This window comes from Heloderma suspectum, chromosome 14, assembly GCF_057233095.1.
Source record: "Heloderma suspectum isolate Gila_16-S chromosome 14, 16-S_ref, whole genome shotgun sequence".
Classification (NCBI taxonomy): domain Eukaryota; kingdom Metazoa; phylum Chordata; class Lepidosauria; order Squamata; family Helodermatidae; genus Heloderma; species Heloderma suspectum.
This window is the reverse complement of record NC_139471.1, coordinates 3,198,640-3,218,520: the sequence shown is the minus strand read 5'-3', so window position 1 is coordinate 3,218,520 and position 19,881 is coordinate 3,198,640. Positions and strand designations below refer to the sequence as shown.

The 19,881-nt window shown below is 46.2% G+C and overlaps 1 protein-coding gene across 1 annotated transcript; it reads right to left on the bottom strand.

The window, feature by feature from the left end:
- Nucleotides 1-546: 546 nt before the first annotated feature.
- Nucleotides 547-18,291, bottom strand: PTGES (prostaglandin E synthase). Its single transcript, XM_084821353.1, has 3 exons — nucleotides 18,113-18,291; nucleotides 10,915-10,997; nucleotides 547-1,107 (listed from the first exon to the last, which is right to left on the bottom strand). Exons 1-3 carry the CDS (start codon nucleotides 18,218-18,220, stop codon nucleotides 852-854), a joined length of 447 nt encoding a protein of 148 aa, XP_084677479.1. The 5' UTR covers nucleotides 18,221-18,291; the 3' UTR covers nucleotides 547-851.
- Between the last annotated feature and the right edge of the window lie 1,590 nt (nucleotides 18,292-19,881).

Here is a 19,881-nt window from a genome sequence, read left to right as displayed (position 1 = left end):
GTATTATGAGACAGGAAGAAAGATGTCTCCCACTCCACGTTCTCCACACCAGGCATCATTTTGCACACCTCTCTCATCTCTCCCCTTACTCCCCTTTTCTCCAAGCTAAACAATCACTGCTGTTGCAACCTTCCCTCACAGGGGAGATGCTCCAGCCGCTGGATCATTTTAGTTGCCCTCCTCTGCACTTTTTCCAACTCTACAATACCCTTTTTGAGGTGCAGTGAGCAGAACTGCACACAGTATTTCAAGTGCGGTCACACGATAGATTTGTATAAGGGCAGCATGATCCTGGCAGTTTTACTTTCAATTCCTTTACTAAGTATGCCTAACATGGAATTGGCCCTTTCACAGCAGCCACATGCTGGGTTGACATTTTTGACGGTTTTGGCTGAGGTAATGCAAACCTCAATAGGAAAAAGGTTCTCTGAAATTATAACCTTCTGGGATTATAACCTCTGCCCATGCCTTAGCTATATACCTCAATCCCTGGTGAAGTCAACCCCCCCCCCCCCCAACATTGAAATGCACAGCTAAAAAACAAGTGACATTTTCTTCTCTTCAAGGAAATGTTTTTATTGAGGATTGATGGACCTGCACATCTGTATCATCCATCGTCCCACCCCACAGAAGGTGCCCCCAAGAGAGAAGGCCTCCAAGTAAATATTGTCAAGTTCCAGAGGAGACGATTTGGGTTCCATCCAGGCAGAGGAGGGGGAAGAAATCAAAAGGTACCAACACCACAGTAAGAAAAATGAGAGAGTTTGTCCCATTGACATGGCACAAAGCCATTGGTGGTCTCTTTCCAATTTCCATCACCGTCAGATCACCACTGGGTTATCGAACCATCGTCAATAGTATTTGGAACGAACAATCATGAAGAGGATCTGTAGAGCCATGGAGAAGCAGGGGACCTGGGCCACCATGTAGGCCACTGATCGCGTAGGGGCTCTCAGCTTCAGGAGGTAGGCCACCGTGTGGACGATCCGGCCAACAAAGAAGACCAGAAAGTGGATCCGGGCCACAACCAGGTTGGGGCCCATGAGGGAGTAGACTGCCCCAAGGAACAGGAATGGGTAGATGTTCTCCATATCGTTACGATGAGCTCTGGGGAGTGAGACACAGATGTATGTATGTATTTATTTATTACATTTCTATACCGCCCAACAGTCGAAGCTCTCTGGGCGGTTCACAGCCCGGTAGATTCATCCTCAAACAGCCATGATGATTCGTAACATCTTCCTCAAGAGCCATGATCAGTTTTAGTGCCCCTCTGGGCCACTGCCAGGCACATAAAATATTTGAGGCCAAGGAACGGAGGGCACAAACCTGCTATAACCTTGTTAACGTCTGAATCTTTTCAAGTGTGTAATTTGCCTCTTGTTTATATCTCGTTTTCTTGTATTTTATTGTGAGCCGCATAGGGATTTTAATAGATCCAGCGGTATAAAAGTATTATAATACATAAAATAAAATCTGAACATGCTAATTTATATTCATATATGCAAATTTAAAAAATTACTAGGATTTATTTACATTTCACAGAAGGCAAGGCCAGTCCATTAATTTCTCATCCAAATCTCCAATGCAAGAGGTTTTTTTCCATACTTAACTGCCATGAGGTGGAGGGGGCGATTTGGGAAGGGCGTATTCCGGCTGGAATCCCTCTTGAAAATCACCCGCTGCATGGCAATTCAGCTGAGAAAGAAATCTTCCATTGGCATCAATGGACACTTTGGGGAATAGATCCAAGCACTGGAAAATGTGTTTGACGTCAATCCAGACTTGGATAGCCCATCCAGTAGAGGACACCTTCAAACTGAGAACCGTCCTCTTGACAGCTCTTCAAATCGAACAGTTAACTTCTTTGAACTGAATTCAAAGAACTCAGCCCTAAATGCATTCAGCTGGTGGGAGGGAAAAAGGTTGGAGCCTTCTCTGAAGTAAGTTGCAAGACCCTGGGTAAAATCCAACATAAGTCCTACTTAGAGTAGACCCACTGAAATAAGTGGGACTTAAGTCAGTCACGACTAACTGAAATGCCATTCATCTCAATGGGTCTACTCTAAGTAGGATTTGTGTTGGATTTTACCCTCCGTTCCCAAGTAAGTCAGAGTATTCTGCCAGCCAAGTTGCTACAAATCAGCCCATAAGCTCCACAACGAGGTAGAAATTTCCAGTACAAGCCTGCACAGATATTACGACGACAGCTGCTATTTTGGAGTCACAATTGGAAAGTACGAGACTGCATCATTAAAAAAAACTTCCCAAGTGACTGTTCGGGAAGGAGAGTTTACCAGTAATCCTTACCACACCTTTGAGACAGGCTCAACTTTGCCCCAACTGATTCATCAGACAAAGCCCCAGAGGTTCACGGATGGGTTCATAAAACGGAGTCTGGCCGGCTCGTTGGCATTTCTTTGCAAGCTGTGGCTTCCGCTTCACGGACCCAGAAGAAACTTGCTAAACCACAAAGCCAACTCTGCGGCGGAGGGGACAAGCTTGGGGTCTCCCAGGGATACAAGGATTCCCGCCCCCACTTAAGGGGTCTGGGAGTTCCCGCTAGTGAGGCGTGCGTTCATTTCAGAGCAATGGAAGTTGGAACCAAGAGAGCCTCGTCCACCAGTTCAGTTTTAATTGGTCCCAAAAATATATAGGTACAGTTCGTTATGCACCGTCCTACCTATTCCTTCTGCATTTCTGCCACTTGGCGGTGTGAAGGGTTTGCCTGCGGCCATTTTGTTGACCCACAATGCCCTGGATGTGGCCGCATTCCAGGTCATGGCAGATATCAGGGATGGTGTCAAGGGTAGGCCTGGTCGGGCACCTGCTGAGAGCCCACAACCCAGCAGGGGCCCACTGACAAGAGCCCCCTGAATGTGCTCCTCTTCTTTATCGCAACCTACTTGTTCACCAGCCTCTCACTCTGGCCCAGACAGCAGTGGTGGCGAGAAGCGCCTGTATTTCAGTGCTGGCTCCAGTGTTTGGAGTTCCCTTGGGCAAAACACCCGCCATAGGCCCCCTCCCTCACTGAGCCCACCTTCTCACTGCCCTTGTCACCAGCTGCTCTTGCTCCTTCTCTTCTTCATCATGGCCCCCACTTGTTTGCTTGGCAGACAGAGAGCCGGTGAACAAGTTGCAGCGTCTCCTGCGCCTCCTCCTCACCACCGCCGCTGTCTGGGCCAGGGCAAGAGGTGGGTGAACAAGCAGGGTGCAACGGGGAAGAGGAGGCACGACTGCAGGGAGCTCTTGTTAGTGGGCCCCTGCTGGGGGGCGGGCCCTCGTTAGGTGCCCAATCATGCTGACAGTCGACGCCGGCCCCGGGTTCGATGTATCCTGGCTGGGGGGAAGCTGAACCTGTTGAATCCACTTGCAAGAAATCCATCATCCGGGTTAGCATTGGCTTTGGGGGAAAATGGTCCCCAAATAGTTCCATTTCTAAACACAAGACCCAGTGCTTGCTGTTAGAGAACACGTCACGATTTTGTCACGTGAATGGATGGGGGGCAGAGTGGCTTGAAGTCCTTTGCCATGGCCGAGAACTGGGAGAGTGGAGGACGGCATGCAAGGCCCAGCTGGCTCCAAGCACCACGTGCCCCATTAATGAGAGAGAAGCGAAAAGCACGTGCACGAGCGCAACTGTTGCCACAGCAATGGCTCGCCTGGGCCGGCTCCCCAGCCTTCCCCATTTATGTACACACACACCTTGGCCGCATCCCAGAGCTGTTAATGGGAGCTGACGTGAGCAAGGCAACCCACAAACCATGACACCTCATGGTGGCCACATCCTGCCCACGACACAGTGACCGCCTGAAAGGGGAAAGATCTCCGGGCCCGAGCGATTTGTTTTAAAAACAAAAAGAGAGAGGGGACTTCGATGTCTGGCGAGGGGCTCTTTAGCTCGCACTTCAAAGAACACGCACACACAGGGCTTGACATCTGAGATTCAAATGGCCCGACAGTTCATAAGGAAGGGAGGGAGCAAGCTATTTGGAAAGAGCGAAAGCGCGTGACCACAGACGCTCCCTGGGTCAGCAAGAAGGTCGTTTTCCTCTCACGTTGTCTCAAAGGAATGTGATACACATTACAAATATGCCAGGAGGACGGCCAAACTGCATTTCCAAGAGTTCTTTGCAGTGCTGGAGTTCCACTGCAATGTAGCTTCCCGCCAGTTTACATGTCCTGGTTTCCACCTGGAGTCTATTTTAAGGTCACTTAGGGTGGCCAAGTGTCTTCTTTTACACAGGACCATCCTCTGTTTGAGGGCATCCTCTATTTGAAGAATGTGCTGTCCAGCTTCAGTTTAAAGATTAAAAAAAACACGTCAGAAGTGTTTGCCCATCAACAGTTCGGACCCAGGCAACCGGCAGAGCGGACGGGCGCACAGAACACCTGGTCACAGTTAACCACACGAAGGTGAAGTGGACATTTCTATTTCAGTTATAATGTTTATTTGTCAAAGTGCATCTCTACATATAAATTAGACTGTGCAGATGTTATGCAAACCACAGGTTTTTTGGCGATTCATACATGGCCATACGAGGCGGTTGTGATCGCACTGTAAGCCACTCACAAGAACACAAGAGCCTGATCTAGAGGACCCATGTGTCCTACTTCACAGAGGACAATGATGGGACTTGTAGTCTAACACATCTGGAGGGCAAGAGGTTGGGGACGGCTAAAAATGCAGACACATTAGATGCAAGATGTATCCCTAACCCTATTCAGAGATTTTGTAACTAGAGCCCCCAAGAAAGGCTGAACCTACGAATACAACGACTTAAACTCAACCCAATATTTTTAACAAGCCATCACTGAAATGCAAGACTTGAGAGAGGGAGCAGAAATTAGGGACTGAACTATAAATAGCTACTCCGTGCAGGACACAGAATAATGGGCTCAAGTTACAGGAAGCCAGATTCCAGCTGAACATCAGGAAAAACTTCCTGACCGTTAGAGCAATACGACAATGGAACCAATTACCTAGGGAGGTGGTGGGCTCTCCCACACTGGTGGCGTTCAAGATGGGGCTGGACAGCCATCTGTCAGGGATGCTCTGACGTGGATTCCTGCATTGAGCAGGGGGTTGGACTCGATGGCCTTGTAGGCCCCTTCCAACCCTACTATTCTATGATTCTATGATACTCCTACCGCTAAGGCACTGTGGAAGTATTTTGTTGGGATGAAAAATTTGGGAAGGCTTACTGGCAAACATGTATGCTAGGGGTCCTCAAACCTTTGGGCCAATGAGAAAATTTGGAATTTTGAGAAAATGTCATGGGTACTCTCACAAAATGGCTGCCATGGGGTGGGGCTTGCCCATTCATAAAATGGCTGCCATGGTGGGTATGGCCAGTTAGAAAACACTCATTTCCTAAAAGGCAAACCGATGAGGATAAGCAAAAAAGAATAACTTCCCCATAAACCTCTGTACAGGGCAGAAGTGGGATCTGAGCTCCAAAACCACTCATTTGAACCCAAATAAAGATGGTGTTGGAGGGCAGCACTTCATTTTGCTGCATGCCAGTGATCCAGTTTTAAAAAAACTGTAATTTTAAAAAAACACACCTTAGGAATTAAAATTAAAACCAAGAGGGGTAGGGATGTATGGATTTGGTTAAATCCATTCCATCTGAATTCCATAGATAGTCGTTCTGTCTCCATTCCTTCATGGAATCGCTTTGTTTTGTTTCTAACCAAAATTTCATTCTACTTGTGCTAACGCGCACTCGTGCAAATGTGGATTAGTAGGCGCAAAAGCAGGTAAGCATCCAGGGTGAACCCCCAAAAGAGAGAATCGTCTCAGGGTGCCGGACCAGGTTTTATCAGTAAAAAGCCCAATGCATTTCAGCCGCTTTTTCATTGTAAAGGCTTCTTCAAGGGGATTGTAAAAACGTCTGCAGAGATTCTTATAACCAAATGTCTCCTAGTGTATTTCACTGGTGCACTTGTGCAAATGTGGATCAGTGCACATCCCCCACCCCACCGCCCGTAAAAAAACTGCTCTGCAAGTCCACAGAATCCATGCAACTTGGAAAAATCTGGTCTCACCAGTCAGATTTATAGAAATCCAAACACATTTGAATCCATCGCAGATTTCTCCAACATCCCTAAGGTGCTTGGAGGATGCCAAGAAAGATGTCCATGGGTGCCTATGGGTACCACGTTGGAGATCCCAGATCTATGTGATGACTGAAAATCTGCGTGCCCACCCCCTCCAAGCCTGGGATATGGAGACGCAGAGCATTACGTGTCCTCCTGTGTGTTCAGAAGGACCTCTCATATCCTTTGCTTACATTCCAGAGCCAGATTTCGTTCCCTGAAGCAAACAAGAAGCTGTAAATCTCTCCACACCAGTGGCCACTTTCACTGCCATTCCTATGCCATGAAACACACGCTCTCCTTCCTTTATGACCTCTAGGCGAAAGAACCTCAAAGAGAGGGAGGGGAAACTACTCCAGTTGCCAGCGTTTTTTTTTTTAACGCCATCTCCCCCACTCAGACCTCTTCCTCTCTCCTGGACGGATCAGGACTGCCTCTCCAAGCAGGGCTGGTGGTGCAACCGGAAGAGCGGCACCTAAGTGGTGGCTCAGCTACCCCTCTGCATCATCCCAAACACCAAAACATACCAGCAGCAACTGCTGGAACTCCAGTGATCTGTTATGGGAAGGGGAGGGGAGTTCACCTGGAACAATTGCTGCTGCATTTCTCCTCCACCCACTACCAGCTCGAGTTTCCTTTTTAAAAGCATGAATCAAGCTTCTAGTCCTTGTTGCTGAAGCCCAGTGTCTGCTCCAGGTTTTGGAGGGCCCTTGGTCAAGACACCCCCAAGGGGTCCTCTCCCTCAGTGAGTCGACCTCCTCACTGCCATGGTCACCGGCTGCTCTCGCTCCTCCTCCTCTTCCTCACCTTGCTTGCTTGGCAGGCAGAGAGCCAGGAAGCAAGTTGGCCGCGGCATCTCCTGCTCCTCCTTCTCGCCACCACTGGTGTCTGGGCCAGAGTGAGAGGCAGGTGAACAAGCAGGCTGCAAAGGAGAAGAGCAAGAGCTACTCCAAGGGGGCTCTTGTCAGTGGGCCCCTGCTGGGGTATGGGCCCTTGGCAGGTGCCCAACCATGCCGGCCGTTGACGCAGCCCTGCCTCCTTGTATTGGCCCCAGGAGTGTAACCAAGTCACCTGTAGTGTTAGAGGGGCCTAGCGATCCATAATGCCTTGCTTAAGTTCATTATTAGTGCAATTCCCTTGGTAGTAAGCCTCTGAGAATGTGAAGATGAGTCAAAAGGCTGATAGCGCGGCTCAGCGTATTCCATACTAATGAATGCTAGAAGGCCTTATCAGGCTGTGCCTGAGAAGTGAAGCTATGTGTTTGTGCTGAACTGCAGGTGGCTGTGCTGAGAACCACACACTTCTAGTCTATGCTGGGAATGAACGCTAGGGGGTGCTTGCTGCTGTTATGCTGCCTTAGTGCTAACATTCATGGTATAAAACCCATGTTACCCCATGGATCTGGGTTCAGAGAAGCTGTCTGATCCAACCATTGGGTACACCTGTGTGCTGTAAGTTATTCAATAAACTACTCCTTGTAAGTAAACCTGGATCTGATTTATCACTATCTTGGCACCTCTAAATTAAGAGGTCGAAGCCCATGGCCGGGGCAATACACTCCACAATAGATGAACAGCACTATAACAGCTGCTGCAGTCATGCTTTCTGTCTTGTCATCTCTGGGACTGACCGTTGGGCAAGCCAGTAACCCTGAGCAGGTTGGCCACCTTAAGCATATCCAGGAGTAAATGCAAAGATTGGGTGCACTGTCACTCCCAAACCCTGCAATTCGGAAGGATTTAACCTGCACTAGTGATGGGGAAAACAGGTTCAGTTTGTATTTTAATGCCAACATGCTGAATTTCACACTTCTGACTATGCACAATTTGCGCTTCTCTGAGTTCTCCAATCAAAGCACGTATACAAAAATGTGTATGTTCCAGAAAGGAATGATCAGAAATTGATGACATTAGGAAAACCACTTCCAAAAGGGTGTGTATTAAGCAAAACTGTGTACCCCCCGCAAATGCATATATTAGGAGAAACATGCCCAGAAATGCTTACAACTTTTCCCTGAAGGAAGAGGGCCTTCTCAGTGGTGGCCCCACACCTCTGGAATCAGCTTCCATCTGGGGTTCATCAGACCCCTTCTTTGCAGCCATTCAGGAAGCCTCTAAAGACCCCCCCCCCCATTTGCACTGGCCTTCCCAAAATTGGTGGGCTGCAGATTTCCTTGGTGTCATCTGTTTTTATAACGTTTTATAGTCGCTTATATTTAGCAATTGCTTATTTGTATACTTTGGTATGGTTTTTTGTCCTGTAGATGGGATTCTACCTTTAAAGGTGCCTTAAAATATTTTAAATAAAATAAATGGTTTATTTTAGCATCTCTGCCTTTAATCCACAGTGCCTTCTCTCTTGCAAATTCTGGTCAGGAAACCCTGCCCTTTCCCTCCCCACCCTGTCATCTCCACTTCACCTCTTCTTCCACGGAAATAGACTTCAAAAGAAAATGCAACTGCAGAACACAACCGCAGGGGAAGCCCCGTAGCTCAGTGGCAGAGCCCCTGCTTGGCATTCTGATGGTCCCAGGTTCTATCCCCCATATCTCCAGTTAGGGCAGAAAAAACTCCTGCCTGAAACCCTGGAGAGCTGTTGCTGCCAATCAGTGTTGACAGTGCTGGGCTAGATGGACAAGGCAGCTTCCTATCTTCCTATGAGTCCAATGCAAGTGATCCAGTCATTTGCTGAGAGCTCCAATAGACAAGCGAGGATTTCAATGCTAGCAGAATGCCACCATTATTAAAATGTCCTATTTGGGAGAAGAGTTCCAGAGCTACGTACGTCAATGCTGCAAGCCTCAAGTGGGTCAAATCAGGATCAGTTTTATTCCATGGTGGCATTTCAAGCTAAGGGTGCAAATTCCTTTGAAGCTCTTTGCATTCTGTGTTACTGGAACTGGGAAGAAGCAATACTCCGAATTTCAGCCTACGGATGTTTCTACACGGGTTACTCTGGGCTTAACAGTGAGATCATAAGGATGTTTACTCAAAATAAGGCTGCCATTCCCAGCTCAATCATGTCTGTTCACCTATGCCACAGGAGGGAACACTGCGAAATTCCAATGGAGATAAAGCACATTCCTGGGTGTGACTTGGGAACTGGTGAGGGGGCGGGGGGGGGAGAGAAATTTGTTCAGTTCACATCTTAATGTGAACTTACCTAATTTCAGACTTTCAAACCTTTATGAGAACATAATCTCAGTTATCCTTTGGAATTTGCACTTCTCCAAATTTGGCAAGGGAGTTCTCCCAAAAATTATATACATATATATTGAAACTAACATTCAAAATGCAGTATGTTAGGGAAATTGCTTGCAAGGAATAGGTATATCAGGGAAAAATGTCTGTATAAGGAGAAACATCTATAAAAAGTGTCCACATTTTCATGCAAACTTTTTAAAAAAACCTCAAACTTTGGAACAAACCAAACTTCAGACTGGAATAGCAAGAAACTGAGAGAAACCAAAATTGACAGATCCGTCAAAAAGCAATGATCAAGCCCTCTGAACCTGGAAGCATCCCAACACTCTTTGAATTTATATTGTGCTTTAGAATATTCCAAGCACTTTGCACTCCTTATCTCAGCAATCTAACAATAAATTGAAGTTTTTGTTACAATTTTATTAAAATTGTGTTTGTAAAACACACAACCCAAAACTATATAAATAATCTAAATATTTAAGTTTACTCATTTGGTTTAAAACACAGATGATTCCGTCACCTAAACACCCTTTAAAATGTGTTGACAACGCTAGATACGACCCACAACTTGGTCATTCACTGCTGACTCGAATCCCACCAGAGTATTTGCTGGGATATTTTTTGCCCCAAATTCATGTACCCATCCCACCACTCTAGAAAGTCTACTGGGCATGCCTCATCTGTGATCCGAAACTCTGGCCATAGTATATCCTAGAGGTCTTGTTGTCATTTTTTGGCTGCCCTCGGCAAATCAAAACTTTGTGTTCCTTAACTTATCCTCCCTTAACTTATCTGCCAGCCACCACCTTAGCGTCCTGATCAGCCCTGGGCTATTTATTCTCCTTTTGGTTTTAGCATCGGTCACATCAACAGCAGGGCTTCCTCAGAAGGGACCTCAGGCCGGCAGCTTAAAAACAGCCCCTGTTCAAAATTGCACAACGCAGGAAGTTACTGTCTTCATGGCCTTAGGGTTTCTGCCCTGGCTCTGCTTTGACAAAAATGAGCTGCAACTTAACTGGATAGTAACAACCAGCTTTGTGTGGATTAATGGCCCAATTAATCACATCCTTCTCAGACAAGAAATAATCCTTTTTAAAATATGAGGCTCACAATTTCTGAGTAGATATTTTTATTGGGCAGTATTATGTGGCAAACAGAGGGATTGCTCATTTGGTTGGGTGCTTTTACCAGCATGCCTGCCAAAGGGAAAGCTTTAGCTCTCTTTCATTCCATTTTCATTTGCCTGGTGGAAATGACACCATGCTCTCAAAATTCCAAATGTGCCCATTGACCCAAAATGACTGGGAACCCGTAATTCTACAGAGAACTCTGAACAGGGCTATTCCTTGGTCACACTTGTGTCTGACAGACTATCAAGGCCCAGCAGGTAAAAGGCGGTATGTGCTGCAGTTTCATACTACCATCCAGATGTTGGGTAAGCTTGTCAGCGGAAGGTGTTAAGAGCCCTTTTCGACTCCCATAGGATGCGAGGGGGAGAAAGACGTGTGAATAGCACGACCCAACGCTTTGGACACTGCACCAATGCATCTTCAGCCGGCATGAGCACTCAAGGAAAAGATGACCTCAGAAGGGGGGATTGAAGACTCACCTGAGGCAACGTTCCACATCAGGGTCCTCTCTATTGAACTCCAATCCTCCGTGTCTCATAGCATCCTCAGGATTGGCGAATGCCTGGGGGAAGACAGGAAGTAGTCTATTGGTGGAACACAATCCAATGTCAGAAGAGCCCGGCTGAAGCAGACCAAAGCTCCATTTAGTCCAGCACTGGCCAACTAGCTTGTCCTGGATTTTTAGGAAACAGCTGATTTTGCTTTATTGGACTTGCTGGGGAGACGCTTCAGAAAAGGCTAACCCACCTCTCTGCAAACAATATAGGATGTCTTATTATAAAATGCAAATGCCCAATGTTTGATGATAAATAATTAAGAACTTGAATATGTAAATAAGTAAAAAGTAGTATAATTGTATTAAAGGGAAGATACACAAAGGCACAAGCAAGTTCACAATGAATTCTGGGTAACTGGCATAAAAAAATAATTGTCAAGATGACCTGGATGTTAACCAAACAGAAAATGCTGATTCAGAGCATTTCTATCCCAAGCTAAAATCCAGCAACATTACCAGGGCTTTCTGCTTCCATTTTAAATGCAGGATCATGATGGGCTCCCTTCACATGCACTGCCCTTCTCCGTCCGCCTTTCCCCCCTTATCTGCATTGTTCTATATGTTTCATTATACAGCCACTAGTTGGCACTGTGGTCTAGCTCCACTTATTGCGGGATTTCCTCTTTTCACAAAGGAACTCAACATGCTGCAATTTGATAGTTCATTATCTTCGATCTTTTTAAAAATGGAATAAAGTCCATTCAGCACGGGAGGCGCCCTGGAGGTTGATGACATCATGTAAAGGACCCACAAACTTCCGTGACTAACCAGTCTCAATAGCAGGATAAAAGCCCCATGTGAAGCCCTGAAAGCCCTATCGCTTGGGCCAAAAAAATTATTTGAGTAATGAACAGATGTGAGACTGTATTATTCCAGGTCAAAAATGTATTTAAAGTTTTCATTTATCAATTAATGAGCAAAAAATATTGTGGAAGGTAAACACATCAAAATGCTTGGTATACAAAAGTCTAGAAAAAATTATAGACTTAGGTGTAATTGGCAAATTTTGAGTAAAGAGTTATCTTCTCAAAGGCATAATTCAAAATTGATTCTATCTAGCCTGAAAGGTGTATGTGTGTAAGCCTTTTTTGTATCTTCTCATTTTGGGGAATGTTTAATAGCAATGGGATCATTAAGACCATGAGCCCTAATTTATGGGACAGTAGATAATATTAGTTATGAAGTAATTTCTACACCAAAAAAGGTATAAATATGTGCTGATTTTAGAATGCAGAAGCGTCTTATTAGAAGTTTACCAGGCCTGTGTACCTGTCTGCTGAATGGCCTATTCACTATTGAATGGGGAACTTGAGACCTCTCCTTTTTAAGCTATTAAGACTAGAAGTCTAAGAACAAGAAATGTATAGGAAATGGTATTTCCTATTAAGATCTAAGAATCTTTAGCAAAGCTCTGTTTAACCACATGAAATTTAAAAAACAAAAACAAAACGCAAGTTATATGTTGATGTGATGCTACAAGTCTATTTCTAATACAGACAAAAAATGGATCAGAACTATTTTTCCTTTACTAATTCTTGATAGTACAACAGCACCCTGTGGTCTAACAGCTACTGGTCACAATTGCTATACGTTACCTCCAGTATCAGAAGCCTATACGGACCACGGGGAACATAAGCAGGAGGATGCTGTTGTGCTCATGTCATAAGAACACAAGAAGAGCCCTGCTGGATCAGACCCAGGGTCCATCTAGTCCAGCATTCTGTTCACACAGTCGCCAACCAGCTGCCCACGGGAAACCCACAAGCAGGACAGGAGCGCAACAAGAAGTGCAGGCAGCCTGGAAGGCTGCAGAGCAATGGAGAGAAGTGCAACAGAAAGAAAACACACATGCAGCACCCTTGGCTGCTTCGCAGTGATTAGGCAAGCTCAAAGGCAACACAAAAATAAATTACGACACACCTGAGAACCACGGAAGCCTCTTTCCTGGGGGAAGAAAACGTTCAGGAATTTGAAGGACAGATTTTGGAACAGGACTAGCTCCACCTCTTCCCTGGAGCTGAAGACAACACCGCCCCCCTCAAACCTGCATTGTAGAGGATGCAGAATGGGGCCAGGCTGCCAACACAGTCGATGCAGCATAAAAAACAACAACAAAAGCCCTCAGGACAAAAGAAAGAAGTTGTGCAACAACCCCTGCCAAAAGTGAGCCCGACCGGTGAGAAACTGTTGGAGTATTTCACCTCCCCCTGGAGAACTTTGGTGAAATTGCCCCCTCCCCCAGTTCCTCTGTCCACGAATAGGGTGAAGAATTTCAAGAGACCATTTGCACACAGCTCTAATTTTAGGATTATGGGAGAAAGGGGGGGAAACTTCTCCCGATCCACTTTCTCATCCAAGCAGTTGCTTGCCTTCACACCGGACATGGAGTAGCCCTCTTGAAAGACGTTCTCTGTCAGAACCAGCCCTGGCTGGAACTGTGACTTTTTCAAAGCCGGCCAAGAGCCTTGTTCATTTCTTTCCCCCTTACACACTCTGCCATGCCTCGTCTGCTGGAAAATAGATAGCGGCTCGCCAAAGGGCGAGAGCAAAATGGTGTTGACCAGATGCAGGAGGATTTCGTGCAGATACAAGATCCCCTATGTGCAAGTATGTGCCAGTCACGAGTACAAACCCCTCTCGAGGGCAGCCCATATATGCAGCTACAACATATCAGAACGGCAGGGTAGCAGTTCCTAGTGTGGCCAAAGGGTTCGTGCAAATGGTGGATGAGGTTTTCCTACATCAGTGCTCCTGTTGGCCAAACAGGCAAAGGCACCGCCAGGACCGGACTACCGGGCACAGGTCTGCGGCCCTGCAGCCCTGTGGGCCTGCCCAGATAACCGTCCCAAGAACCTAAGACAAAAAACCACTCTTTGGTGGGTATTCTAGTTACACATCCTGCAACAAAAATGAGAAAACTGAGAGGGAAGACACTGTGCACACGAAACATCACAAAGGAAAAAATCCCAAAGCGCCCCCGAGTATGGACTGCAATAATAATGTATTTATTGTGCAGATCTCTAAAATACTCGTGGACTATAAAAATTATTCATTTTTTGTTCAGAAACAGAAGCCGGCTCCTCTAAGAGATCAATTGCTCCAGAGGAAGAGACCCAGTCTCGAAACGTGTAGAGCATTGTTAGAGATCTGCATCACAAATAAACATTTTTTATAGTCCACGAGTGTTTTAGAGATCTGCACAATAAGTAAATTATTATTACAGTCCATACTCCGTGGTGCTTTGGGATTTTCCCCTTTTTGATGTTTTATTCCAAGCCAAGGGACCGAATTCACTTTATACATTCAGAGCGAGCGCCAGTTTCAGAGTCTTCAGACTGCCAAATGTCCAAAGATGGATATTTTTTAAGGACTCTCCCCCCCCCCCTGCACCCCACCCCTGGTCCACTCCACAAGATTATGAGCTCTTGCAGATGCAACTTTGGCATTTTTTTCCAACATCGCTGCTGCTCCTCGTTCCGTCGAGGGTTTATTTATCCGCACCTGGGTGGATTAAGTCAAGCATTCCAGCTGACATAGCTGGCAGCCCAGCTGATCCCGGAAATTTCCCACAGCTGTTGGGAGTCCGAGATGGTCGTGTGCGCCACAGATGTCTGTGCAAGAGGACCACCGGCCCCATTGTGAAAAAGGCAAGGTTGTGCGAGGACAGAAGCTGTCCTCCTGAAAGCATTCCCAAGCCCCCGGTCTGACCAACGGGTTTTTAACCACCCAAAAAGCCCCCAGCTGAGATCATAGGACATTTCCCCATGTGGGTGTTCCTGTTACGTCAGCCGATTCAGCATCTTGATTCGAAAGGGGGCTGCTGTTGCATTGATGGTAGGGTTATGCTTATGCCACAATTGTACTCGGATCAGCATTACAAGAGCCTCCCCTTTCCTTTTTAAAAGCATGGATTGTGCCTCTAGTCCTCCTTGTTGAAACCCAGTGCCGGCTCCAGGTTTCGGAGGGCCCACGGGTAAGACAGTGGGCCTTTCCTTAGTAGGTCCGCCTTCTCACTGCCCTGGTCACCAGTTGTTCTTGCTCCTCTTCCTCTTTCCCATCCTTGCTCCCACTTGCTTGCTTTGCAGGCAAAATGCCAGGGAGCCAGGCAGCTGCAGCATCTCCTGGTCCTCCTTTTCATCAACTCTGTTGCCTGGTCCAAAGTGAGAGCAGAGGAACAAGCAGGCTGCAATGGGGAAGAGGAGGAGCAAGTCCAATGGGACCCTGCTGGGGAGTGGGCCCTTGGCAGGTGCCCAACCATGCCTACCCTTGACGCCGATCCCGGTTGCAACAGTATGTTCAAAAGGGTGAATACAGACAATGTTTGTAAAGCAACAAAGCCCCTTTGGAAGTGCCTTCCTATGTTCAATACAGGCATCTACACTCACTTCCCCAAGATTGAGCTTTTTAAAATAACAACAGTATTTTGCAAATTTGCAGCAAAATCCCAATACTGTTCACAGAAATTGGCTTGCACCTGTGACATCACCAGGACAGTAGTTCTTTGCTTCCCCCACCCCCACCCCCAAATCCCTGGAGAAATGTTGCTAATATGTCTACAGTTTTTTAAATGTACTTTTATCCATTATTTACCATTCACATGAGGCAACTTGCAGGGGGGGGGGGGTGCTTCAGCTGCCCACCAGAATCCTGAACGGAGCATGCGGGAGATAACTGACCTGATGTTTATCCCCTGTTCTAATACAATGAAGAGTCTTGTGGCACCTTAAAGACTAACAAATCTATTCTGGCATAAGCTTTTGCAGACACTGACCATTTCATCAGATGCACTAAGTGTTAACTTCAAACTGGCAGATCTGTATACACATGCTGGGGTGGGGAGATGTATGATTAATTAATTAATTAATTAGTTCTATTTTTAATCTGCCCAAGAACAAATGTTTTCTGGGTGGATTACAGAGATATAAACCGAGTTGTCAGGGGAAACTGAAATGCAAAAAGCGCAGACAGCGATAATCACCGTAATGGTTGCCATTCACAAAACGCTGTTGGTTGATAACAGGGACATCATTACAGTGGTAATCTGATTCACATATGTGACCAACTGTAAGGATATGTAGCCATTCCAGTGAAGTTCCATTCCAGTGAAGTCTGTTATCACCCAATAACATTTGGAGAATGACAACTGTTAAGGAAGGTATTAGTACTGTGCTGAAACCTGCTCCCTACTTTTAAGAAATGTTCCCTGCAAAAGAGACATTGTTTTGTTTTCTTCTGCCTCTTTTGCAGGGAAGGGGAGAATGTGTAAGAAATGTCTAAGTAATGAGTGGGTGGGGGCAGGAATCTAATTTACCTTATTAAGCATATGAGGTGGCCAAGCAGTCTTCTGCCTTTTACTTTTAAAACACCCCCACATGCACAAGCAGCATCGCAGAAGCCCTCTCAGACTGATTTCATGCAGGAGAAGGCTATCAATTGCTATTAATCCTGATGGCTATATGCCACCTCCAGTATCAAAGGCCCTGTGTACAGCAGTTGCTGGGGAACATGGGTGGGAGGGTGCTGTTGCACTCATGTCCTGCTTGTTGGTTTCCCATGGGCAGCTGGTTGGCCACTGTGTGAACAGAATGCTGGATGAGACGGACACTTGGGCTGATCCAGCATGGCTCTTCTTATGCTCTTATGCCCTTTCAGCCTGGAAACAGTTCCTGGAACAGCCATGTAACCACGTGATATCATATAGAAATATTCAGCAGAGCACTAGTAATTATCACTGTCTGTGTGGTTTTTTGTTTTATTGCAGTTCAATTCCCTCTTAACACAGTTTACATCTCTCCCTAACCCAACGTGTGTATATAAATCTGCCAAACTGTAGTCAACACTCTGTGCGTCTTCTGAAGTAGACCATACCCATGAAAGCTTATGCCAGAATAAATACATGTGTTAAACTTTTAGGTGCCACAAGACACTTCATTGCTTTTGTCACAACAGGCTAACACATTGCTGCTTCTAAATTTCAGGCATACCCAGACCAAAGGGTCCTATAGCAACAATACACGGTGAGCCTATGTATGCTTTTAGCATTTTTACAAGTAAACCCATCCCATCATAAGTGTGCACACATACTGTTTTTGTTCAGAAAACAAGCATGCTTTAGTAATCAAAAACATTTTTTTAAAGGCTAGTTTCAACTCTCAGCCATGCATAAGCTGCCAAGAATTTACTTCACTTCCCATACTATCCAATGGAACAATATTGTGTAACTTAAAAACATGCATATATAATGCACACACCATCAGAAGTTGATCTAATCCAAAAGACAAAAAAAGCCAAATATCATAGTTTAGTTTTGTTTGTATCCTAAACAACCATCTGTTACTGCCAAGGAAAACATTCAGATTCTTTTTTAAGTGAGTTGTGGTTTTCTGAGAACTAGAGAACATGTTCTTTCCTTTAGGGAACATGGTAAAGATTACAATTTTTTTTAGTGAAAAAGCTCAGTTTTTAATGACACACAAACTTTCCACTAGCTACAAGTCCCATTGTTTTCAGAAAATACTGCTGGTTGGCTTCCGCAACCCGTCTGTACTCTTATTTTTAAAAATGCTTTTTATTGTGGAGATCATAGTCATTTCTGCTTCCCATGCACAATTTCCTCGTTGTCTGGGGTTTGTTGTTATTGCTGTTTTACTACTACATCTGTAAGTATAGTGGGGGGGGGGGTCCCCCAAAGCTTGTCTAGCACTTATTTGGGTCTAGTGGCAGCGTTACATATCTATCAGAAAAGATGTGTGAAATCTGATCTCAAGTAACTCGCCTCAGCCCAGGGAAAAAGCAAGAACAAACACTGCTTGGATTTGGTCTTTATACAGTTCTGCATAACCCTCTCAGCACTGCAAGTTTCTGTTTAAAGGACAACTTGGAAAACAGACAGCAAATGCAAGAAGGAAAGCCACAATTGCAGAAAGGAGAAGAGAAGATTGGAACGAACAAAAGCATCTGTTCAGCACATCTACTTAGACCCCAAATTGCTGCAATATCTAAATAAGAAAAGCTCCCATTTCTCAAGTTTGGAGTTTGAACCTTCCAAGTATTTGCAAGCCGGGAAGAATTCCTTTAAACATGGAGAGTGCAAATTAAAAGGGGGGGGGGGAATGGCCTACCTTTTTTCGAAGCCTCACTTGTCCTGTGATGATGGCCACGGCGTACATTTTTAGGACCAGAAGGGTGCCATAATATACAAAAGAGGTAAAGGCTTCATTTTCCATCATTTTTGCAAGTGGCAGAGAAGGGACGTTTTGTTTCCTGAAGTGAACGGCAGCCCCGCTTCCTTAAGAGGTCTGAAGCTAGTAAATGATATAATCTGGCAATAAAGAAAAGGGGTTGGGTCAACGCTCAATCTGGGTGATTAATCTTTGGAGTCATCCACTATATTAACCACTAACCGTGTGATCCGAGGCACATTTTCTCAGCAGTTACATTCCACAGTGTTCGGAGGGGCTTAGGAACAGGAGTAAAGGATTGCAACCTGGAGTGAGCAGTGGAAAACCTCAGGCCACATCTGGCCTGCCTGATATCTCCATTTGGCCCCCCAACTTTCCCCAGATGCCCCACCCCTTCCCCTGGCCACGCCCCCTTTCCCCAAGCACAGATTGTTCAGTGGAGTCCTGCTTTTTCCTCATTCTAAAAGATCAATACACACCTCCTAAGGCTGGGTTCCTGGCAGTAAGAGCTTGAAACTCAAAGAGGCTGGTATTTGGGGCCACACCCTTTTTGTCTTTGGCCATGCCCACCCCTGGAATGTAGCCCCCGAGAGCTTCTCCGAAATGGAACGTGGCCCGCAGGTTGAAAGAGGTTCCTCGCTCCTGAAGTAAAACATACAGGCTTAAGAGGTCTAGGAGCAGAACAGGTCTGGCCAATACTGGAAACACATAAGCGTTCCGAAAGACAGGGCTCTCTGAAATGTAATCGGGGTCCTTTCGCAGTAATGGTGCCAGTGCTTTCCTGGAAGCTGGTGTGAGCCGTGTCTACCACTTCTGAACCTCCTTTGCAATGCAGGAGGAAATAGGGAAACACTTATGGCTCACACAGGCAACAGGCCTAGGAAGTGTCCCATGTGAATGAACTAACCAGGTGCCTTGTTGTTATAATACAACTCCCATCATTCCCACTGGAATGGGCACTGTGGTCCAGGATGACGAGGGATCTGGAAAGCAAGTCTTTTAACAGGGATGGGGAACCTCTGGCCCACAGAGACCCCCATCCAATCCACTCGCTTCCCTGCCTTATCTCCGATCACCGATTCATTTTGCTCAGACTCTACCATTCCGCACCTCAACTATGCACAGCTAGCCAGCCAACCCCAAACAGGTCAGAAAATGCTTCTCCAACCGCTGCCCCCTGGTCATGTTACCACTTTCACTGTCCCCAGCCAGCAAGACCAGTGGGATGTCCACAGATGATGGAGTTCTGGTGCAACACAGCCAGAGGATGCCAGATTGGGGACGGCTGCAGCCGACAATGGAAGAGCCAGCAACGCTCCGTAGGCTGGTCTCCATGGAAAACTCTTGGCAAGGAGCTCTTGCACACAGGGGAGCAATGCGCCGAGGGTAAGAGAAAGGAGGGGCTCAGAGCTGGTGCCATCTCTGCTTTCAGATGCCAACATCTGTGCTTGCGTGATCATGTTTTGGGCCCGTTGCCACAGTATGCCTTCAGAACAGGTTCCAGAAGCCCCTGGATTAGTTGCTTGGGCTGGATGACTCTGTGGCGGGAGCAAGGCTTTCCCCACCTAGTTTAGGTATCTCTCTTTCTCTCTCTTTGTTTTTTTAAGGGTTCACCCGCAGGCCAAAGGTTAGCCACTGCCAGGAATCATGCAACGCTGACAGTTCCCATAAAACCAGTCAAGCATCAATGGCTCGTGAGTTAATATCAG

What these genes read in the sequence shown, in the direction of transcription:
- PTGES (XM_084821353.1), bottom strand. Translation starts at nt 18,220, where the DNA reads ATGATGGAAAATGAAGCCTTTACCTCTTTTGTATATTATGGCACCCTT. An exon ending in AAGTGAGGCTTCGAAAAAAG is followed by an intron (nt 10,998 to 18,112) that starts GTAGGCCATTCC and finishes GTCTTCCCCCAG; the next exon opens with GCATTCGCCAATCCTGAGGA. An exon ending in GATGTGGAACGTTGCCTCAG is followed by an intron (nt 1,108 to 10,914) that starts GTGAGTCTTCAA and finishes CTCACTCCCCAG; the next exon opens with AGCTCATCGTAACGATATGG.